Source organism: Antedon bifida, chromosome 2, assembly GCF_963402885.1.
Source record: "Antedon bifida chromosome 2, ecAntBifi1.1, whole genome shotgun sequence".
Classification (NCBI taxonomy): domain Eukaryota; kingdom Metazoa; phylum Echinodermata; class Crinoidea; order Comatulida; family Antedonidae; genus Antedon; species Antedon bifida.
The window spans coordinates 7,621,515-7,642,923 of record NC_136227.1 but is presented as its reverse complement, the minus strand read 5'-3'; the positions used below and the strand labels follow the sequence as shown (position 1 = coordinate 7,642,923).

At 31.7% G+C, this 21,409-nt stretch overlaps 1 protein-coding gene across 4 annotated transcripts in view; it reads left to right on the top strand.

Moving 5' to 3' along the window:
* LOC144836084 (segment polarity protein dishevelled homolog DVL-3-like) overlaps window positions 1-21,409 on the top strand; it is a 65,669-nt gene that overhangs the window by 30,095 nt on the left and 14,165 nt on the right. For 3 of the 4 annotated variants that reach the window (XM_078691270.1, XM_078691268.1, XM_078691267.1), the window contains one exon: window positions 11,332-11,446. In XM_078691270.1, the coding sequence (XP_078547396.1) occupies window positions 11,332-11,446 (115 nt within the window). Of the gene's footprint in view, window positions 1-3,517; window positions 4,450-11,331; window positions 11,447-21,409 lie in introns of those variants that run through there. The other variant, XM_078691271.1, reaches the window with a different exon arrangement.

Genomic DNA, 21,409 nt, shown 5'->3' with positions numbered 1-21,409 from the left:
AATCATACAATCTGTAAATCACCACCATCTTATTAAATTGCTTTTGTAAATACTCATTTATTTCACTTCATCATGTCAACATAAGTTGATTTTCTATTAACAGTGTGTTGTGAATTGGTTTTTATTTCATAATTCAATTAAATTAAGTAAACTTATCATAATTCTTTCATGATTTTGCATTGTTTAAGTAACATGTTGATATTTCACCTACTAATGTTATTCTAACAGACAAATCATCATGTCTTTACAACAAACTGCATCGTTATGTATTGACATTTTTAATTACTTGATTTACACTACAATGATTGATAACAGTATCCCTGCTTAAAAGGGAATAATTAAGGAATGCAACATCATTTTAGTATGGCTAAGACTCTGTGTGGCTGTATACAGTGGTGTAACAGCTATATCCCTCACTAGCTAAACTCAGGGGCCCCAGAGATTTTGATCAGGGACCAGAGGAAGAAAAGGGCATTAAAATATGTTGAAAAGGCTACAGTAAAAGGCCCCCAGCGTTACTTGGTATCCCTAAACCATTCGTACTTTCTAGGCTTTGGAAAATTACTCTCAAAATGTAAACAAGAAAATGTGTACATTATCTGTGTGTACTGTAAACGAAAACCTTATAAATATTGACTTTAAATGATTTACGTTATCAAAGGTGGATCCAAAAGGAGGCCTAACATTTTAGAATGTACAATGCAAATAATAGCAGATTTGGTTCATTTCAGCACTTCATTTTAACATTTTTAGGCCCCCTATTTCAAAATCTTCAATCAGCCATTGGTAGTGTGTTTATGAATATTTCCACTGGCCTAGTGATATATCGTATGTTTCAGTCTACCCAGAGAGATGCCTGGTCTACCTACGCTTTCAGATTTAAATTATGGATGATTATTATTCCTCTGAAGATAATAATTAAAAAAGGCAAAAACACAATTATATGGTTAGTGGCTCTAGGCTAGTGATGTTTGGGAAGTTTCAGACTAAACGCCTGTCAGTAGCTGAACTCAGCGGGTTGAACCATCTCATTTCAACATCTTGATATTTTAGGCCATAGGCAATCAGCTTGCGACACATTCCTGTTGTCCTGACCTCCTTGTCTTTCTGCCATGTTATATTTCTACATCCTCAGCCCTAATTTATTCATGCTTTAGGTTCTATTCTGTCTATAGTTTCCAACATTCAGGCCCATATATAATCTTATAGTCTGGTTGTTGTCACTTTATATTATGGAAATAATGTAAAGTGAAACTGGAAAAACCAAGGCTAGAGAATAGAGCACTTTTCCTGGCCTCCCAGTCAGGTCATTTAGACCACCCCTTGACTGTCATTGATCTGTTGATATGCAAGCTAACACTTGTTTAATTAATGAATAATTGTACATAGAAATGTTGATAGCAGTTGAATGAATCAGTTCCTGTAGAGGTTTTGCACATTTTAGTATCCGATCTGGAGAATATCTTGACCAGAGAACAACACAAGCTGTTGGGTATCTAGCTATAGACAATAGATATTGTATTTTGCAGTTTTATAGATTGGTAACAACTACATGAGGACTGTTAAAAACAAGCTGTACATTTAGTATAAGTTTTCTGAACTATTTTAATAGTAAAAAAAATAAATACATTTTAAAAAGTGTAGTATCTGATGTTCGACGATAAAATGGATTCATTGGCTGCAGTTACAGTATTTGCAGAGCACAAACCAATACTATATTGACGTAATTTTTCAGGATGGATTGTGTTTCATTTGATGCAAAATGTTATTGATTTTGAGATCAGTATTGATATTTGAACACGAAGGAAATGAAGAATTTTGACCATTCTCTTTCAACTTGATCACTGGACTACTTAGCTTGCTCCATCTCTTTCAACTTATTCACTGGACTACTTAGCTTGCTAAAAATAGACATCTGCATTTCATCAAAACAATTAATTTGCAAGTCTCTCTCAGCTGTATCAAGTCTTAAATAATAATACTAATACTATATTAGTTTGGGGTGATGATAACATTTGTATCATCACTATTAGAGCATACGGTTTAAGAAAATATCATATTTTCTAATTCACTCAACGACCAATAACAACACTGTATAAGAAAATTAATTTGCATGTCAAGACATTCACCTGGATTAAATTCATCACCTGGATCAAGTTTAAATAGATTACAATTTAGCACGTTTGTAATTATGGTCAGATAGTAGATAATATTAATATTTAGTCTTCAAAGCATTGGTATTAGAAAAACCTAACTTTGTGCAAGCAAATAATTTGCATGCCAAAAATCATCACCTGTATTTAGGATGTGCTTGTCATCTGCTTAGATCAAGCACGGCAGTTTGGAGTATATATTTAGTTTGTCATCAATTGGTATTGGTAACTTCTAATAGAATTGATAAAAACACCCTTAAATTTGTACCTGAAGGGTAACTAATTTGCATATGTCAAAATCATCACCTGTCCTCAGGAAGTGCTTGTCATCTGTTGTTTAGATCAAGCCTGGCAGGTTGGAGTACATATTTATTTTGTCATCAATTGGTGTTGGTAACCTGAACCTGGAGAATATGCTAACTTCAACATCTGATATCATCTGATGGAAATTATCTTGTGAAAGTTTCTCCATTTTTTTTGTTGGATCATCTCTTATCTTGTCAGGTGTCAATTGAGATTTTATCATGATTTGTGGATTCTTCATATTTGTTGTTTTTGCTGAGTATTAACACGTCTGTTGTTGAAATTCTGATGTTTGTTTTCTGGATATATACTGGATGAATCATTTTTATCAGTGGCATACTCTGTGCCACAAATTCATTATACTTTAATAGATTTTTAGTTAAGTGGAAATAATAGATTTTAAGTAGAAAAGATAAAAAGACAATTTTAAATATTTGAAAAACTCTTGGATGGAAGAAATTATCTAATTAATACTTTGTTTAAAGCTCTTGAATTCTGTGGATTGGAATCATATTTTGTTAATTTCAAATTAATCAATATTTTGTCAATTTAATTCTACAGTATAAATTTAAAGAAAAACTTTTTTTTTAAACTTGGATTTTGTGGTTTTGAATCATTCGTCATTGTTGTATACCCTTGAATAATATAATGGAGCAGGTGATTTATATAATTAAAAGAAATTTGAATTTAATTGTCTTGATTAATAATTAAACGCTTAATGAAGCTAAATCCTAATTATTATTTCATTATGCTTAGCCAGGCATTCAATGAATTATAGCAGGCTTCTGAGCTGTGCCCTTGTCCTGCAGTTACTGTAGGTTGATGAATCGGCCTAGTGTGTGCCTTTTTTTGGGATAAATCTATACAATTTTAGCCTAGAATCCTGTGTACTTTTCCTAATTCACTTGTGGTTTTGTAAAACCAATTACTACCATGCTAGAAAGGAACAGTGACACCTCAAGGTTGAGCACAGGAATAAATCAATCAACCCACTTGTTATCTGAGCATGTGCAGAAATAGCAGACAGTTTCTAGTTGTTTTTTCAGTCAGGTGGTATCATTTGGACTAATATATTCCTGTGTTGTGGATATGAATATAACAAGCTAAATTTGAAGATTGATTTTTTTGATTGATTGATACCGCGGTGATTGATACTTAAATTGTCAAATACTTAAGTGAGTCAATATTTAAGTTTGATCTACTTGGAGTGTTGAATACCGATAAAAGGTGATATTTTCCCTTTATGCTAAACTTGGTAGGAAAACTAATGAAGCGTTGATCATCATAAGCTGAGAGATAGTATTTCAGAGCCGATAATTCTACCAGAAGTGAAGCACTCAATGAAGCAGAGTTGTAGTAGTTCAACCAGGTATAACAGAAAATTATATGCATAGATAAAGATCTACACATGCCTATAGTCAGCGAAACAAAGGTGAAATTCCGCATCGTAGACTTCTAAGAAGCATTGTCGATATGGTCACTTCTTACTTGTCAACATTTCTGAGCTTTTTATCTGACGTTTTTCATTTTATCAGCGATTCTCGACGATAATGCATGTTTTGCATTGAGTGAGCTGTCGATGAATTAAACATTAGCATGCCAATACCCTGGATAAGGATTATTTATTGGAACGTTCCATTATAGTTTAATTATTTTACTTGCAATATTATCACCGGATACTATCATGTCTGAACTAATCTTAAGATTTTTGATGAACGACGGATTATTACAAAACATGGAAATTTTTCTTTTGCCAAGTGTTTGGCTTTCTTTATGAAAGTAAAATGTTGCATTATGAAATGTCATATAAGTAACTATTGGATTCGGTTTCGCCGTGTATGAACAGGAGATATGGGAAACGTTGAGTTTCGTACACCTGGGTGTTTCTGCATCCCGGCGGTTTTGTTTACACGCTCAAGCAAATGTTATCCGACTAAGTCAGATGTCACCGCACAAAAGGAAGCGTTGCGACTTTATATGTTCGCAAATGAACGTATGTATATGTTTTAATGTATGATATTTCGTGGTTTGAAGTCACTTGTTAATGGTGCCTGTTAAGCAATTCTTCATAGTACTCTAACTTAAGAGGTTTAGAATTTAATTAAATGCATTTTACATTATTTTTGTTTTTGAATATTAGGTGGTACAGAATAATTGTCAACAATTTAATATGGAGTAACCTATACTAGACAACCTGTACTAAAGAATGTCTAAAATAATTAAATATTAAGTATATTTTTAAAGCCAGGCGTGGATTTAGGCGGGGGATAAACAGGCTTTAGCCGCCCCCCCCCCCCCCCCTTTGTAAAATAAAATAATGAATTTTTTTTCTGCAACCTGACGGATCGTTTTATTATTTATGAAATATTTAGCCTCCCCCCCCCCACCCTAATCTATAATGCTGGGCCCGCCCCTGAAAGCACATTATTTTCGCGTAAAATGCAAAATTGTTAGTATTTCTATAGTGAGCTACATGCATAATAATATTAGTTGCCTTTACCATTTTTGTTTGTCCTCCAAAATTTGTAAAAAATTAATACCTATAGTTAATTATTTGCACCAAAAATATGTATTAATAATTTTTGCCTTGGGAATTTTTTCAATTATTTCAAAATTTGCCCGAAGAGAGTTTTTGATTTCCACAAGATATTGGGATTCTGCAGACTTTGTCTTGTAATTAATTATATAATTTATTATTAGGTTACAGCCAGATGAAATTTAATCGTTAAGTATAATTTGATATTTAATTGGGAACATGATCAATGATTAAGGTAATATTTAATTTGAATAATAATATCAAAGTTTCACATTTGTTAGGCTCTGTCTACACTATCATCAAACTAGTTTGACAAAAAAAGTGTGATATTCCCAAATAAGATAGTGATATGCCCAAATATGGGAGTGATATGACATCATCATGTCCATATGAGAACATCACATTTTTTGTTACATAAGTTTGATAGTGTAGATAGAGAGGTACAGTATGTACACATATAAAGGGAAATGTACCCTTTGGTCATTTTGGGGAAATCAACATGTTTATTTCAAATATGATAATCAAAAATAATTTTAATGATATTTTGGAAAATGGAATTGAAGATTGGTGGTTGACATGCATGCTTACATTTTACGAGATCTTGTGTTCAAATCATTAGCAGAACAGACAGTAGGCCTACTAACTTACCACTACTACCTGTAAAGTCACAATTTGTTGAGAGAGAGAGAGAGGCGCGTGATTGGTTGCGGCTCTAGTGGCAAGATGAGAAAGTTTGGGGTTGTTTCATATAGTACCTTTAATCGGTGTTGAATACTGGTGGTACTCCAATTTTGTTTCACAAATATTTTTTACGAAACATGTACTGCAGATGGTTAAATATTGTAAGAAGTGGGAGTTTAGACTACTATTTATTACTTTGATTTATATCATTACAGCACGTACAGTAGAGATGCCAAGGAATTATTATAAATTAATAATTTTAACGACTTTAGTTGTAAATGATACTTTTTCTGTTTATGGTTAAAAATTGCAAATTTATTTGTCATAATGATTTAAAGATTTTTGTAAAATGTGGTTTTAGTGACTAAGGAATGTGCAGTAGCTACATGTACATTTTTCGGGAAGATATCTACAAGGTTTTTATAGGGCGTGGCGAAATTTATTATATTTACAGTAGAAGATAGCAAGATTTATATTATAAAGAAAAATACATTTTTTTTACCAATATGGTTCCAATATGGTTCCAATATGACTACACTACTTAGAGTGGGTTCTGTAAACTCAATTTATATAAACTTTTGTTTAGAATGTAGGCCTAATGATCACTAGCTTTCCAGCCCCACCCTTTTCAATCCAGAACAATACGCATGCATAGTATTGGAATAATTAGGTCATGCAGGATGTGAAAAAAGCACTGGCACCAGATCCAAACTATCTGTTCTAAGATCGTGAGAATACGTCCAATAATTTCTTATATTTCCTTCGGTTTCCATTTGTAATTATTCTCGGTATGATTTCAGCTAATCATACCGTGGCGTAAACGTTATGATTACTCAAGCAACTTGTACCATCTGGAGGTTAATCGACATGATCAATTTCAGGTACCAGCGGGTCAGTGTTTTTGTAATAACACCATGTTGTTTTAGACTGCTCCTGGGCAGACGTTTACTCGCAACACTGTGGGGTCGAACAAGGAAGGTCTAGGCCTACACCAACTTCACAGTTTAGGCCTAGCCTGGTGTCAGCCACTTTGGTGTACCACCCGCCATGCTGATGTTAATATGACAATAGATTTATTCCATTAGTAATTTGTCAAAATTATTACTTTCGTTTACCATGTGATTGATTGGGTTTATTTTTGAGAAAAATGAAATTTATACTTTTGACCCCTGGACTATAGTCTCTTAAATTTACACCCAACATACTTCGAATTAAGAAAATGGAAATAATTATTAAAATATAGGAAACATATTTTGAGAAATGTATTTGTTCCTCAATGTATTCATGTAATCATGCTGAGCAGCTTAATATATGTGATTATTGGTTACTAAACTATTAAAGTCCATTTTTCTAAATTCTTGATCACACCAGATATAATTTAGTCAAATTGCACTTTTAATTTTGACCAAAAAAGTAAAATCCATCCACTTTTTACTAATATTAAACATGAATTTTAGGAATTATTGGCTTTGTTGTATGCTTTTATAGCAAGTCTGATCTATACCCAAAATAAGTAATTTTGCATGAAAATTATTATTAATCAATGTAGTCTGTAACATGACATACCCGCCGCGTTTATTGTCGGTAGCCTAGAGAAAAGATGCAGCGAAATCGCATGTATTGTTACGGTAATTACTATTACCAACTGAACACTTTGCTGTTAAAGTACAATGTTAATTAAAATGTAACATTATAAGGTGTGAACAAGCCTTAATTTGTACTTGTACAACGAATATGAGTAGCCTACATACAGTGTGAACATACACTAGCCTTAGTTTTACTTCACCTGAAATTCAAAGACTCTGAATACTACAGTGCGAACATAGCCTTAATTTTACTTCACTTCAAATTGAAAGACTATGAAAACACAGGATTATTTTTCATTTCTTAAATCCTACTGCAAACAATCCGTTCTTAAATTTAAAGCACTGATGCTTAAAAATTAAATTTTTATTCACAATGCATTATACTGAAAATCTATACAATCCAAATAAAAATCGGTGTTAAGTTTAAAACTTAAGAATAGGCTCAATTTGTTATAGAGTTTTCTTTTACTTTAGATAGTCGTTTTCAGGTACAGGTAATTGGAGTCCAAACCAGTCTACATACCAATAGCCGTCAGTATGGTTTGAAATTATTCAGAAAGTTAAAAATTTCTCTACCTGATTGTACAACTTTTGTTTGTGTTATTTGCTTCAGTGATCACCCCCTTGTTTTTGATTTTTCATTTGACTTGGTTTTCATTCTCCGGAGTCTACAAGACAATACAAACACTGTCTCGCAGAGTTTTTTGGAGCAAATTACCCGCAAACAAGCACAAAAGCTACACAATGAGGTGAATGGGGTATTGTTTTTAATTGTAACAATTGAGAAATGTTTGGTTTAATTTGGCGTGATACTCTATATAAGAGGTTGTAATGGTTGCTTGTTGTCTGGTTATGATTAGGCTTTAATTGAAATGTTCCCTTTATAGGATTGTTTAGACTCCATAAGGCACAGTATTAACAGTGTGTGGTTGTTTTTCTTTATTCAATTATGTCTGTCTTGTAGTAGACATATTGCCTCGTCTATATCATGAGTATTACTTATTTCTACATTTGGAAAAAAAAAGCATTGTGTTTTTTTATTAATAAAAATATTGTCGGTGGGTGGAGCAATGAACCATTTGCCTTGTTTGAAATAAATTGAAATTTAATCATTTGTTTTGAGTGATTATGTCGCCAATAACCGTGTTTTAAAAATTTAAAATCATTTAATTTAACACCATAGTATACAACTATTTATTTTACACAATACAGTAGTGCTTGTATCATTTGAAATAATACAGTAGGTGGATCATAAGAATGGGTGTGGGGAGGGTGGGGTTGGGGTTGGTTGAGGGCGGGGTTGGTTGGATGTTGTTATGGATTTCTAGATTTCGATGAACATTGCGAAAGATAGAACATAGATTAAGTTAATTAATACTAAATTTTGCAATTTTTAAGCTTTAAACTCTGGCTAGCACAACACTTTTCCCTTTAAAATCCAAGATCCTCCTCCTCCTCCTTTTCAATATGTGTATCCATTGTACAGTCTATGTCAGACAGACTTCATCAGTATTTTAAATGCATGAGTGGCTAGGAATAGAATACTAATTGACCATACCCAACAGTAACATAATGATTTCTGCATCATTCAGGAAATTACCTCCTGTTTAAATACTTTTTGTCAGGAGCCTAGGGGTCTACTTTGGCAGGGAAGATTTAATGCTTATTTTATTTGGCTGACCACAGTCTAGGGCTAAGATTGTATAGTGATAACAGGTGGAATAATCTTTTATGTTAAGTGAATTTTATTTTAGAAAAAGTTCACAACTAATACTTTGTTGTATTTCTGCCATGTTTCATTACAAATTTGTAATTGCTGCTTTGGCCTGGAAGATTCCCATGTATGACAATCTCTTAGGCAATGTTATCTAAATGATTCATTAGTTCTAGATAAACATTACAGGTAAATGTATTCCTACATTTAAGAACTCAATTCCATATCTTTGAGATTCAAATCGTCAGTGTAATTGACGATTAGAATTAAATGCTAAAATCTAAGCCTTTATGGAATGTCTTTACTTCTCCCGATTGAATTGGCCGCAAACAAAATACAAAAACTAAACATTGATTCAGTAGTATAATAAGTAAATGTATTCCTTCATTAGGAATTCCACATCGTTATTTTGAGATTCAAATTTGCAGCATAATTGACGATTAGAATTAAAATGCTGAACTAAGCACTTAATTGAATGCCTTTCATTTCAGCCGATTCTCTGTATTACTGTATATCTAAAAATATTAAATTAGTGTTGCAGCAATAGTAGATACAGCTATAGAACTATGGTATAGGCTCATTATTTCATGGCATGTATAGCGTGCTTTACAGATACATTTTTCTACTGCAGTTACTGCAGAACTTTTTTTTAACTGAATTTACTTTGACTTGAATACAGTAGGTCTACTGCATTAGCAGTCAGTACTGTATTGACAACTTAACAATTGGTAAATTGCTGTGATTGTATGTCTGGCATTTAAATACAAGCCATAGATTCAAGTGAATACAGTAGGTGACACTGCATAGTTTCACAACTTGCTGTTTTATTCAAATGAAAAGAAGACATTTTATGGAGTGTTTACTAGTTTTACAATTGGTAATATTATTATTGTTGTACCACCAGATTTAACCCTGAACTGAACCCTGCCATAGCACTGTCCATTTATTCCACAATTGTTAATAAAATCCATACAAAGGAGACCCAGTGGAACTCAGGTGTAAACTTCCCTTCTGACTATCACACTGGTTAGCTGCTAAATCACATATTTCAGCCTAGGCCAAGCACCTACCAAATTAAAATATTTTATTACTGTGAGCTGTTTCACTTAGATTTATTGGTCTATCAAAATATTTTAATATTTCCAAAACAAGTTTAATGAGAGTTTTTATCATCTGTTCTCCTAAGTATTAATGATTTATTTATTTATTTCCATTGCAATGGTGGTCCATCTTTTTTAGGGTCTGTTTCCACTGCCAAATATATCCTGCATATAAGCGATATTTTTAGAAATATGGTTATATTTTTTGGCAGCAGAAATGATACTTAAATACCATATTTCACTCTCAATTGTTCATGGATTTGATAACATATTTTGCAGATGCCATTTTACTTGCCTAAAAATTGGCTTCTTCGCTAAATTTCGTAATTAAATAAGTGCATTTTTGCCTAAATCCTAAAATGCATTTATTTTTATTATCCCATAATGCATTTGTGTTCTTATCAATATCCCATAAATGCATTTGTTTCCCTTTATTACATGATGAATTTATTTTCCATATACTGTACCATAATCTATTTATTTTTCTTGCAATTCTTTTTTGATGAAGCATTTATTGTATGTACCATCCCATGATACATTTATTTTACCTTCCCAAAATTCAATAATTTTCCATATCCCATGATGCAATAATTTTCCACATCCCATAATGCAATAATTTTCTTCATCCCATGATGCATTATCTAATATCCATGAGATGTATTCAAAAAAATAATAAAGGCATATTCTATTTGATGAGTTGCGTGTTTGTTCATTAGTCGCTCTTCAATCACCACTTTACATCAAACACACATTAATGAACCATTGTTTACATTGATGGGAGTGGAGCGAAGACAGTAGAATCGTGGACATTAACCTGTTCAGATTTTGCGTGCACTGTTGTTGCGAAAGTTCTCCAAAACGAATTACAATTCCGTGTTGATAATTTCTACGTAAAAGATAGATTTTGGTTGTACTGTGATTTCATCTGATTGTTTATTTTTTGGGAGAGAAATTTTGTGAGACAGTGAAGTTTCAAAAGTTTAAATTTAATGTTTGTTATTTGAAACTAGAATAGATTGTTTTACATTGTGTCTGCGACTACACCATACCTGGATAGTATTGGATCTAACGTGAAGCTATCATAACAGTGTTTGGTTTGTGAGCATGCTCAATTGTTTATTTGTAGTCTTTGATGGAGTAACATCCCAATGTTCTTATTGTGATTTTAATGTATTTCAAAATCACTTTTTAACTACAAAATCATTAATAATGTTTAATTTTGGTAACAAACAAAGTTTTGCAATTTTTATCTTTTTAGTTACACGTACAAAACGTGACCATAGAAGCGGACATGGCTACGAGAGTTCGTCAACCTTGATGAGTAGTGATATTGAATCTACAAGCTATTGTGGTACGACAGATGATGACAGCAGGTAACTACTCCAAACAAAAATAGTGCAATTTATTGGGGTTTTCTTTCAGATTTTTTAAAATTTTAAACTGTAAAATTACATTTACAGGATATGTCTTCATACTGTACATACATGAAAATCGAATCAGTTTTTTCTTTTTTCTATAGCCCTCCATAAATACATTGATTTGACGGGCCATATATTGAGTTACAATTTTACTTTAGTTTATGGTATAGTTACTCTCATTTGAGAGTTGGTATTAATTTATACAAGTTTTGTTTATTACACTGTACTTGAAATTGTAAACTTAAGTATGGTAACTTTTGACCATTGTTGACAGTGTACAGTATGTTCTACTGAGCAAGCAGTGGCTGGTAAAATGGTAGCCAACATTGATTTACAGTTAGTCAGCGACTCGGGGTTAATTTGATAATTTGACTTAAGTCCAGTGCATCTGCTTTCAACCGACTGTAAAGATACTTTCAAAGTTGTTCGTTTAAAAATTTATACATTTAGAAATTATATATGTGTCACCAAAGTCTAATAGTAACGAGTTACCGTATCATTATTACTGTAACTCTACTAAAATATTTCCTTGATTGGAAATTGTAATGTTGCGTTTTGCGAACCAAACCGTGAAGATCTTCCAATCATTCTACGTCTAGAGTTACGTCTTGAGCGTTAGAATATGTATTCGCGCAATTATGCATCATGTTTCAGTTTACCTTTTATGTTAATCATGAAATGTATGTCAGTTGAAACATTATGGGTTTTAAAGTAATTATGATAATTGCGTTCTTGGTTCCAGAAATTCATTTCAGCCGAAATATAAATTATTAGATGCAAATTGATGTTAAATTAATTTAATAGATTAGTTTGTGTCGGTAAATTTTGCTCATATAATAAGTGACCTAGTGAATTTTATGCCTACAGTAGCGTACCTGGATAAACTGAAATTGGCCTATTTCTCTTATAGAACAGCACTAAAACATAAAAACAACCTTATCAGACAATGGTACAGTCAAATTTTGCTCATACTAAAGTGACTTAGTCTATTTTATTCCTAGCTTGCCTGGATAAACCGAAATTGGCCTATTTCTCTCTCAGAAGAGCAACTTGCAACTTGAATACACCTAAAAACCACCCTATCAGACAATGATATAATTTAAATGGTATGATATTGAAATACAGTAGGATGACTAAAATATGAGTGTTCCTAAAAAAAAGCATTAAGAATAGGATGACCAGTTACAGTAAAAACAAATAACTAGCATTTAGGTTAGCAAACTCTGTCCAGAATAATAAAATCTATGTGACAATTATTTCGTGCATGAAAATGGCACTTAAACACGCCTAAGGTGTTATTTACCGTAAAATAATTGGAGCAGACAAACTAAGTTGATACATGTGAACAGCTTTTTAACACTGCTGCGTGCTATCCTTGTTGCATATTTGATTATGTTAAATCATTCACAGTTCCATGTAGGAGTTACAGATTTAAATCTTTACAAATGGATTATGAGATTCAGTTCTCAATCGAGATGATGTTTGGTCAGTAGAGGTTAGGTTCGTTTTTCAACCGAATTGATGTTGTTACGGTCAGTTAAGGTTGAAAGGACAAAATAGGCGACAAATAATCAAAATGATCTCGTATGGACATGGTTGAACGACGATCAATATTGAAATATTATTCTAGATTTGTTATTCCGTATTAACTTGTTCCATTAATCTTTCTATGGTGAAGAATCAAAATTTAATTTGATTTCAAGTAGAATAATTTGTTAACATGATTTTTGAGTTTCATTTGTATACAAAACTTATACAACAAGTGAAGAAGCCTACTTTACCAAATTTTGTTTGAAACAGTTCTTGCAGGTTTTTTAACCTACAGCATGTATAGCCTGAACCACAATTTATTAAAATTAAAGTACATTAGAAGATAATAAATTATACATTTATTTCTACCAAAATTATTTATTCTCACCTACTGTAATAACCCTTTTTATTAATAGAATTATAAAATGATGTTTACATGCAAAAATTTTCCACTGCGTTATCAATTTTAATACCACGTAATTATTACCAGCCAGTTGAATCATTAGTCTGGACATTGAGATACTGTAAGGTAAGTTCATTGGAGGTCGCACGGAGCGGTATTATTTGTTGTATGTGCCTTTTTGTCTTTGATCCATCACAAAGTAAATGCCGTGAGAGCTTTTATGTTATTAAATAAATTAAGAAATTGAAATTCTTTCAACAACTTATCCTTTCTAATAGAGATAAATTTAAAAATCAATTTTTGAAATTATGAAATTGTAGTAGAAAAAAAAATTATGTAATTACATTTTTTCAAAATTTAATTTGTAAATCTGATATTTGTGATTGCTTGCTGATGCAATGTGTTAATTAACACGATTTTGTAATTTTCTTCACGTCGCGTCAAACTATCCGGACAGGCGTTGACATAGAATTTGCTGACCCTTTTAAACCTAACATTGTTTTATTTGATGATAATTTTAACAAATTTCAGGATTGAATTTTATGTTAGTGGCCCATCAAGCCAGTAAACCGGATTTATTACAGTACATGCCCCAAGTCAATTTTACTGGCCAGCAATAGTTACAATTATGACATTTTCTGTGAAAAATTGCTTGATAATGGGCCTGTTCTCTTCAGGCTGACCGTTAGGCATTTACCGGTCATTGGCCATTAGACACCAGCTATAAATTGAATGTTCAGCATACTCCACTATATTGACATTAAAAATCCCAAAATTTATTTTTGATAACATTGCTATTGTCCCTAAAAATATAATGGAATAGTCTAAATTGAATGTTAGCCAAAATAGATTACATTAATTTATAAAAAAAATAGTTATTGAGAAAAATGAGATATATTTAAACAATTTATTCATCTTGTTCTTATGTTAGGTTATTAAATCTAATTGTATAAAATTATACAGTAGATGGAAATTGAAATTAAATATTAATTTAAATCGGTTGGTTACTAATTGGCAACGGAAATTAATAATTACAGTATATTTAAATCTTTCAAACAGTTAGAATAGTAAACTGTATGTGTACTGTGTAACACAAATAAAATCCCAAAAATTATGAAACACATGGGAAGCTATAGATTATTGGAATGTATGATCAATAGACATTTTTTTGCCTGCACATGGCATTTAAAGCTGTGGCATAGAATTGAATACTGTTATAATACTTTAAGAAAAATATAAGATATGAAAATATACATGGCAACATTCACTTTACAATAGAAAGGAACGTAATATCCCGGTTTATATAGAGATTCAGTTTATACAATAAATTGATGTATTAATATCAAAATAATGAACAGATCTTTTAACAATTTTATCTGAGACCCAGTTTGCCATGGAAAAACAAATTAAAATAGGCATAACTTTTTTGGTAATATTTGTAAAATGAGAAGTGGGTTAATGTAAAATATGGAGTAATTTAATTATTTCCCTTTTCCTAAAAAAGACACCCGAGACATTTTCATCTATCTTCCTAATTTAAAGATGGAGAAGACATTTTTATCTAAATACAGTTTTTACAAAATTGTAAGACAATATGCAGTTAAAAACAGACTTATTTTTATACCATTATCTCATTGTTAGATTTTAAAGTGGTTTTGACAGTGGCAGTTTACATTATGATGTTGATTGCATTCATTAATTGAGTTTGGCTCTCATTAGGATTCACCATTAATGAGTGATGAACTGTCAATCATGCGTCATGTGATCAGTCTGGCTGTCAATCACACTCTAGACAGGAAGTTACTTTAATATTGTTTATATCAATTTATGTGTATGATTTATAATGATGATGAGTTTTTTTTTGCAATTTTTAGAAATTTAATCCATGGATCATTATAATGTATATTGAAACATTATTATGTCATTTTGGCTTACCAACAATAATGATATTCTATGTTACTCTATCTAAATTATTAGTGAAAATTTTTTTTTAAACAATTTCGTTTACATAAACATACATCATTCATCATAGCACTTTAGTCTATTTTGTGCCTAGCTTACCCGGATAAATCAACAAGCCCTTGTTCTCATGAGGAGAGCAATGATACAAAAAGAAAATGATGACAGTGGTAGAGCAAAGGCTATTGAATGCCAGTCAGTCAGAAAGCCACAATCACACAACAGTACAACACCACTCTCTTGCTTTGTGAATCAAACAAATAATATGCAAAATTTTATTATGTATTAAATATCTCTCAACATTTAAAAACATACAGTAATACTATAGTATTATCATTTTGACATTTCATCCAAAAACTAAATATCTTGGTAATTTCAAACAAAATATTTGTTAAATTGAGGGGTCAAATATACAGGTAGCCAGTGTTCTTTAATTAAAATATACTTTTCTATCTAGACATTAATTCAACATTTTATAATTTGTCAAAAACAAACATTACTAGATTCACAAAATGTCCACTTAACAGTTATTTACTTTGATTTATTGCGGAGAATCACCACAATTAAACGTTTTTTTCTGGAGGAAAAATACATTCAAGTGAGTTGGCGTCAGTAAAACATGTTCTCTGTTAGGCTATGATAGTTTCTAGGCACTCGCATTTTGCACTCAGTTGGGAGCCCGGATGTGGTTTCTGAGGGGCATGTTCTATCTGAATATTTTCAACAATCACATTGTGTGAGGCCTAAAGTAGACATGTTTCTGATTTGGATGAAGACTGGTGAGAAACTAATTTTGATTTATTTGTCTAGTTAAATTATAAATTTGCAAACATAATCTGTAAATGTTAAGATGTTATTGGTACATTTGTTTTTTTAATTTGTTAAAAAAAAATGTTGTATAATGACAAATAATGTTGTACTTGTGATTTTTCATTTCCAGAAATGTTTCATAGAAAAAGTCATAATGATCATTTTGAAATTATGACATATTCACTGATTTCCATTCTAATGGTTTTTCCCTCATTTTTTGCTTTATAAATCTAAATTACGTTGTTCTATTTTCAAAGTCATTAACTATAATCATAGTGCACTTCTTCAGATAAAATGGTTTTATCATGGATGCATTATATTCCCCCATGGTTTTATCCCCTACCATATAGAATTATTAAGTATATTGAATGTTTTATTTCTCTATGAATGTACTATGTGTATGTACTATTTTATCCTTGAGTCCTAAAATTGATTTTGACATTACAATTTCTGGATGTAGGTCTAGGGTGCAAGTTCAATAAGAAGAAGAATTTTTAGATTATAAATTTAATCTACTTTGCAGTTTAGTTAACTAAGCCTAGCATCTGATTTATTGATAATGTATGGGACAACCCAACCATAATATTCAATTTAATGAATATTACCATTTCGTTCGTTCAATTAGTTTTTTAGAACATGGAATTGGGAGATTTACTTACTGTACAGACTACAGGTAGAGCAAATCTGATTAGAAGTTTGAATTTATGTTTATCGTAAATAATTGCCATAACATGTGTTTGTGCAGAAAATGTCATTTTTAATTATTTTGAAAAAAAAAAATGCACAATGTTTTTTTAATGTTTCATATTAATGATGATCCAAATTTCATTAACTACGATTATAAAGATTTTTTTCTGGCAATACTGTTGCGTTTTTATACAAAGTCAATGCCTACATGAATGAAGATTTAAAACTAGTTAAAACAATCAATATCAAACTTTATGTGACAAAAAAAAGTGTGATGTGCCCATGTATATGGACATGGTAATTTAATATCACTACCATATCTGGGCATATCACTACCATATGTGGGCACATCACATTTTTGTTGTCATGTGTAGACAGAGCTTTAGTAGATATTTTGTCAACTTATTAACTTTTTTTCAACATCTGGAAATCATAAAGATTTGATTTTTCAAAGTAAACTAAGTGATTATTAATAATCTTCTCTGTAAAAGCTCTGCCCGAGATCTACCTTTTCAGAAGATTCTAGAATCAGGTTAAATGATGTTTGAAACTTTAACAAAAAAAATGTTTTTTTAACGAATTCTTCCCTGGTTTCATGGAATTTGATGAAGTGATCGAGAACTAATCCAATACTCATTAATTCTGAGATTTATTGTGATACTTGTTTTACAAATAATGATGTCGAAAAGTCGGTCAAGCTTACTTACTATCGCCATCGATCACTCTTGATGTTGTTTCATATTTGAATCATTAAACAAACATTAAATCTATATTAAAATATCGTAAAATGCTAGCTATGTCCTCAACTACAGTGTTTTGGTAATCGCTAACTGAACTGTAGGTGCAAAAGCAGTTGGTAATGCATTTCTGTCATTAAACACCAGAGTTAGTTGAAACAGGTTTGGTGCTGACATCATAATCATCCAGCAAACATCTGCTGCCTCAATTCTGAGAGGTCGTAGTTAAAACAAGCTCACGTACAGATGTAGTGTCTTCTGTTTTGTCATATTTTGTGGCACACATAAGCAATTGCTTCAGCAATTACACAGAAATCAACATTTTACAAAACACCACATAAAATGCAGTTTGGAATTACCATTTTGGTTTTAATTGTCCCGTATATGACCCATTGAAAATCCCATGCCATGAAAATGCTAAAATTTGGGCACACAAGGCTTTTGTCAAGTGCTTTGAAGAAATTTGAGTATTTATCTCACCCAAAATGGGACTTTACTTTAGTCAATAATTGCAACTGCTAATGGCATGTCTTGTTTGTGTGTTAAGCAAACATAGAGGGTGCTATAACGGTATGGTTGCAAATTAAACACTATCGTAGAAGTGACAATTTTGTACTATTTGTAGTAAAATTAATTAAAAGGGTTTTTAATTACATGAAAGATGAAGAAGAAGTTTGACATATGACGTGTGTTTAAATTACATTGCAATATAAATAACAAAACTATATTTTTTATAATTTATTCAGCAACCCTTCAAAATACAGGGAGTGGGGAGGTGTGGGGGTTTTTGAGGAGGTGAGAACTTCCTTTCAACCTGATAAAACAATAAATGATATTTTTAATATATGATACTTAATTTTTGTGTCTTTAAAAACTACTGTATATAACCATGTCCCTTTCATAATTATATTGATATTTTACTGAATGATTTTGATTACTTTAAAACGATGTGGTAGAATTGATAGTTACATGATACAATTTAAATATAAAGGACTCGATAATAATAAAGATGTCCTATTTTTAAACGATGTCATTATTATTCAGTACGCGGCAGTGATGAGGCTTTAATACTATGCTTAGCCTGTTCTTGACCCAAGTTTGAATACATTTTATAGAGATAGTCGTCGCTGTCTAATCCATTGTTTATTTGGAGGGCTGGTTTAAGAGTGAATTCATCTATCGCACAAGAGTTGACAGATTTCAGTTTTAACACTGATGTTTCTTTGAAATTCTCTTCACGTTTTCGTAATTAACAATCAAATTCGACGTTTATTAATTGTCAGGTAGGACTGAATTTCATTAGTATTTTCCGTTTGGCAAGTTTCCATGGCAACGATGAATTTTACGATGTCATATTCGTTTATACTGAGTAGTTTGTAGTTTTACAAGAAAGGCATATTTAGCCATCCGCTTGTGCGTATTCAGTATTTTGATAATGGTTTCAAATTTGTGTCTTATTTGCCAGTGATATGACAAATAATAATTGTAAAACAGTAGTTCTACATAGTGTAATTTAATTAAAAATTGGTTATTTATAATTTTACTACTGGGCTTCTTTATTAAAACTTTCCACTTTCTTGAAACGATTCAAGGAGTCCAGTTCAGGTGAGTTTTTTTGGTATTCAAAGAGTTTAGTTTCGGAGTTGATGTTGATCTGGTTTTTAAATTATTGATGTATTCAAGAAGTCTAGTTAAAGTAAAGTTGTTGGTATTTAGATACTCCACTTTTGGGCAAGTTGTATGTATTTAGAGAGTCTACAGTACTTTAGGGCAAGTTGTTGGTATTTAGAGAGTCCACTTTAGGGCAAGTTGTTGGTATTTAGAGAGTCCACTTTAGGGCAAGTTGTTGGTATTTAGAGAGTCCACTTTCGGGCAAGTTGTTGGTATTTAGAGAGTCCACTTTAGGGCAAGTTGTTGGTATTTAGAGAGTCCACTTTAGGGCAAGTTGTTAGTATTTAGAGAGTCCACTTTCGGGCAAGTTGTTAGTATTTAGAGAGTCCACTTTCGGGCAAGTTGTTGGTATTTAGAGAGTCCACTTTCGGGCAAGTTGTTAGTATTTAGAGAGTCCACTTTCGGGCAAGTTGTTTATATTTAGAAAGCCCACTTTCCAGGAAATTGTTGATATTGAAAGAGTGTACAGTATGTACTATATGTCACTTCATTCAAGATCGAGTTTCTGTTTCATTTTAAAACAACTACAGTAGTCAGATGTTCGTTATTTTAGGTTAATTAAGTGTTTCTTATTTTTGCTATAAACCGTGAGTTAAGTTTACTGAACCTAAATCTCCACCCTTTGACTAAAGATGTTTGTTTAGGATCCATTCACACCTCTAGAAGTACCCTCTATTCACAGAAATTTAATGTATTTATTTACTGTCAATATATAATGCTGTTCCAACATTGATTATTCGAAGGGTTAAAGACACCACACTATTAAACATTTTGTTAAAACTTTGTTAAATTCATTTTTATGGTACTGTATACCATTTAATAAGAAGATGGTATCACTGATTAAATAAGTCTTGATTTCAGTGGTTTTTAGTTTACTGCTGTTAATCTGCGAATGGTGTGTCAATGTCATCTTATTTATTCATATTTTTCATTTTTTTCCCCCTGAATACATTACATTCTCATTTTCTGCCGAAGATGCTAAATATTAATTTAATAGTTCGTAATAATATCTAAGCATTTTAATTTTAATTTTATTTTCAACTATTCGAAGGAGATTATTATTTAATTTATTGTGCAAAAGGTAGACATGTACTGTAGGTGTAGACATGTGTATTGTATATGAAAGGGACACCTACACTTTGTTGAGTCCTAGAGGTGTCCCCTCAATAGGGATTCTACAGTGCTCTAAATTCCTTCTCATAAATATACACTATGTAAACCTTTGCAAATACAATGAAAATTTATTGCGAGTTTTGATTATTTTTACAGTAACAGTAAGCATGCAGTTTGTTATATTCACTTTGTTAACAGTCAGTAAATTTAGTATGTTTGCCTTTAGAAGTAGAGTATATTTTTATGCTGAATACATTTCTTTCGTACTTCCCTCGTACATCTTCATAAATCCAATGCAGATATAATTCACTGTTGATTTTAAAAGTGTGTCACTTGCCTAAACACCCTACATCTAACAATGAAATTCTGCGGTTTTCACCAATCTTAAAAGAACACACACAAGAATTGTATTGTAAACAGAAAAACATACAATAAGACAATGAGTAACTTAGGGGGTTCGAGTACAACATACAATAAGACAATAAGTAACTTAAGGGTTTGAGTACAACCAACATGCTTAAAATAAATACTGGGTAAAAGATCTATAATAGCCTAGGCTTCTGTTTCTCCCAGGAGAGAAGTTCAGGCTAGCCCTGAGGTGATACTTGACTTGATGGTGCCTGATGCACTGGGTGAAAAGCTGCAGTACAACATCTAGGCTTATCCTACCCTAGGGGGATGCATTGAAACTAAAATTGTAAATTGCATTAATGTAATACAAAAATATTGCTTTTTGTTATTTCATGGCACCCAGAGTTCAATACTGTCTGTAGTAAATAAAGTTGAGATGAATTGATCAATGATAAGCTTAGTTTTTTAAATAGCATTTGAATAAAACAAAAATACATAAAGTTTAATATTAACTTTGAAAAAAAAAAAGCATCAATAGAGAATATGCAAAATATGGTGGTTGTTTGGTTGCCGATGAGAACTACATGCACACTGATGCTTCTACTGTATTGTTCAATTTTTATTAAAGAAGGAACTTTTTTTACCCAGAAATGATTT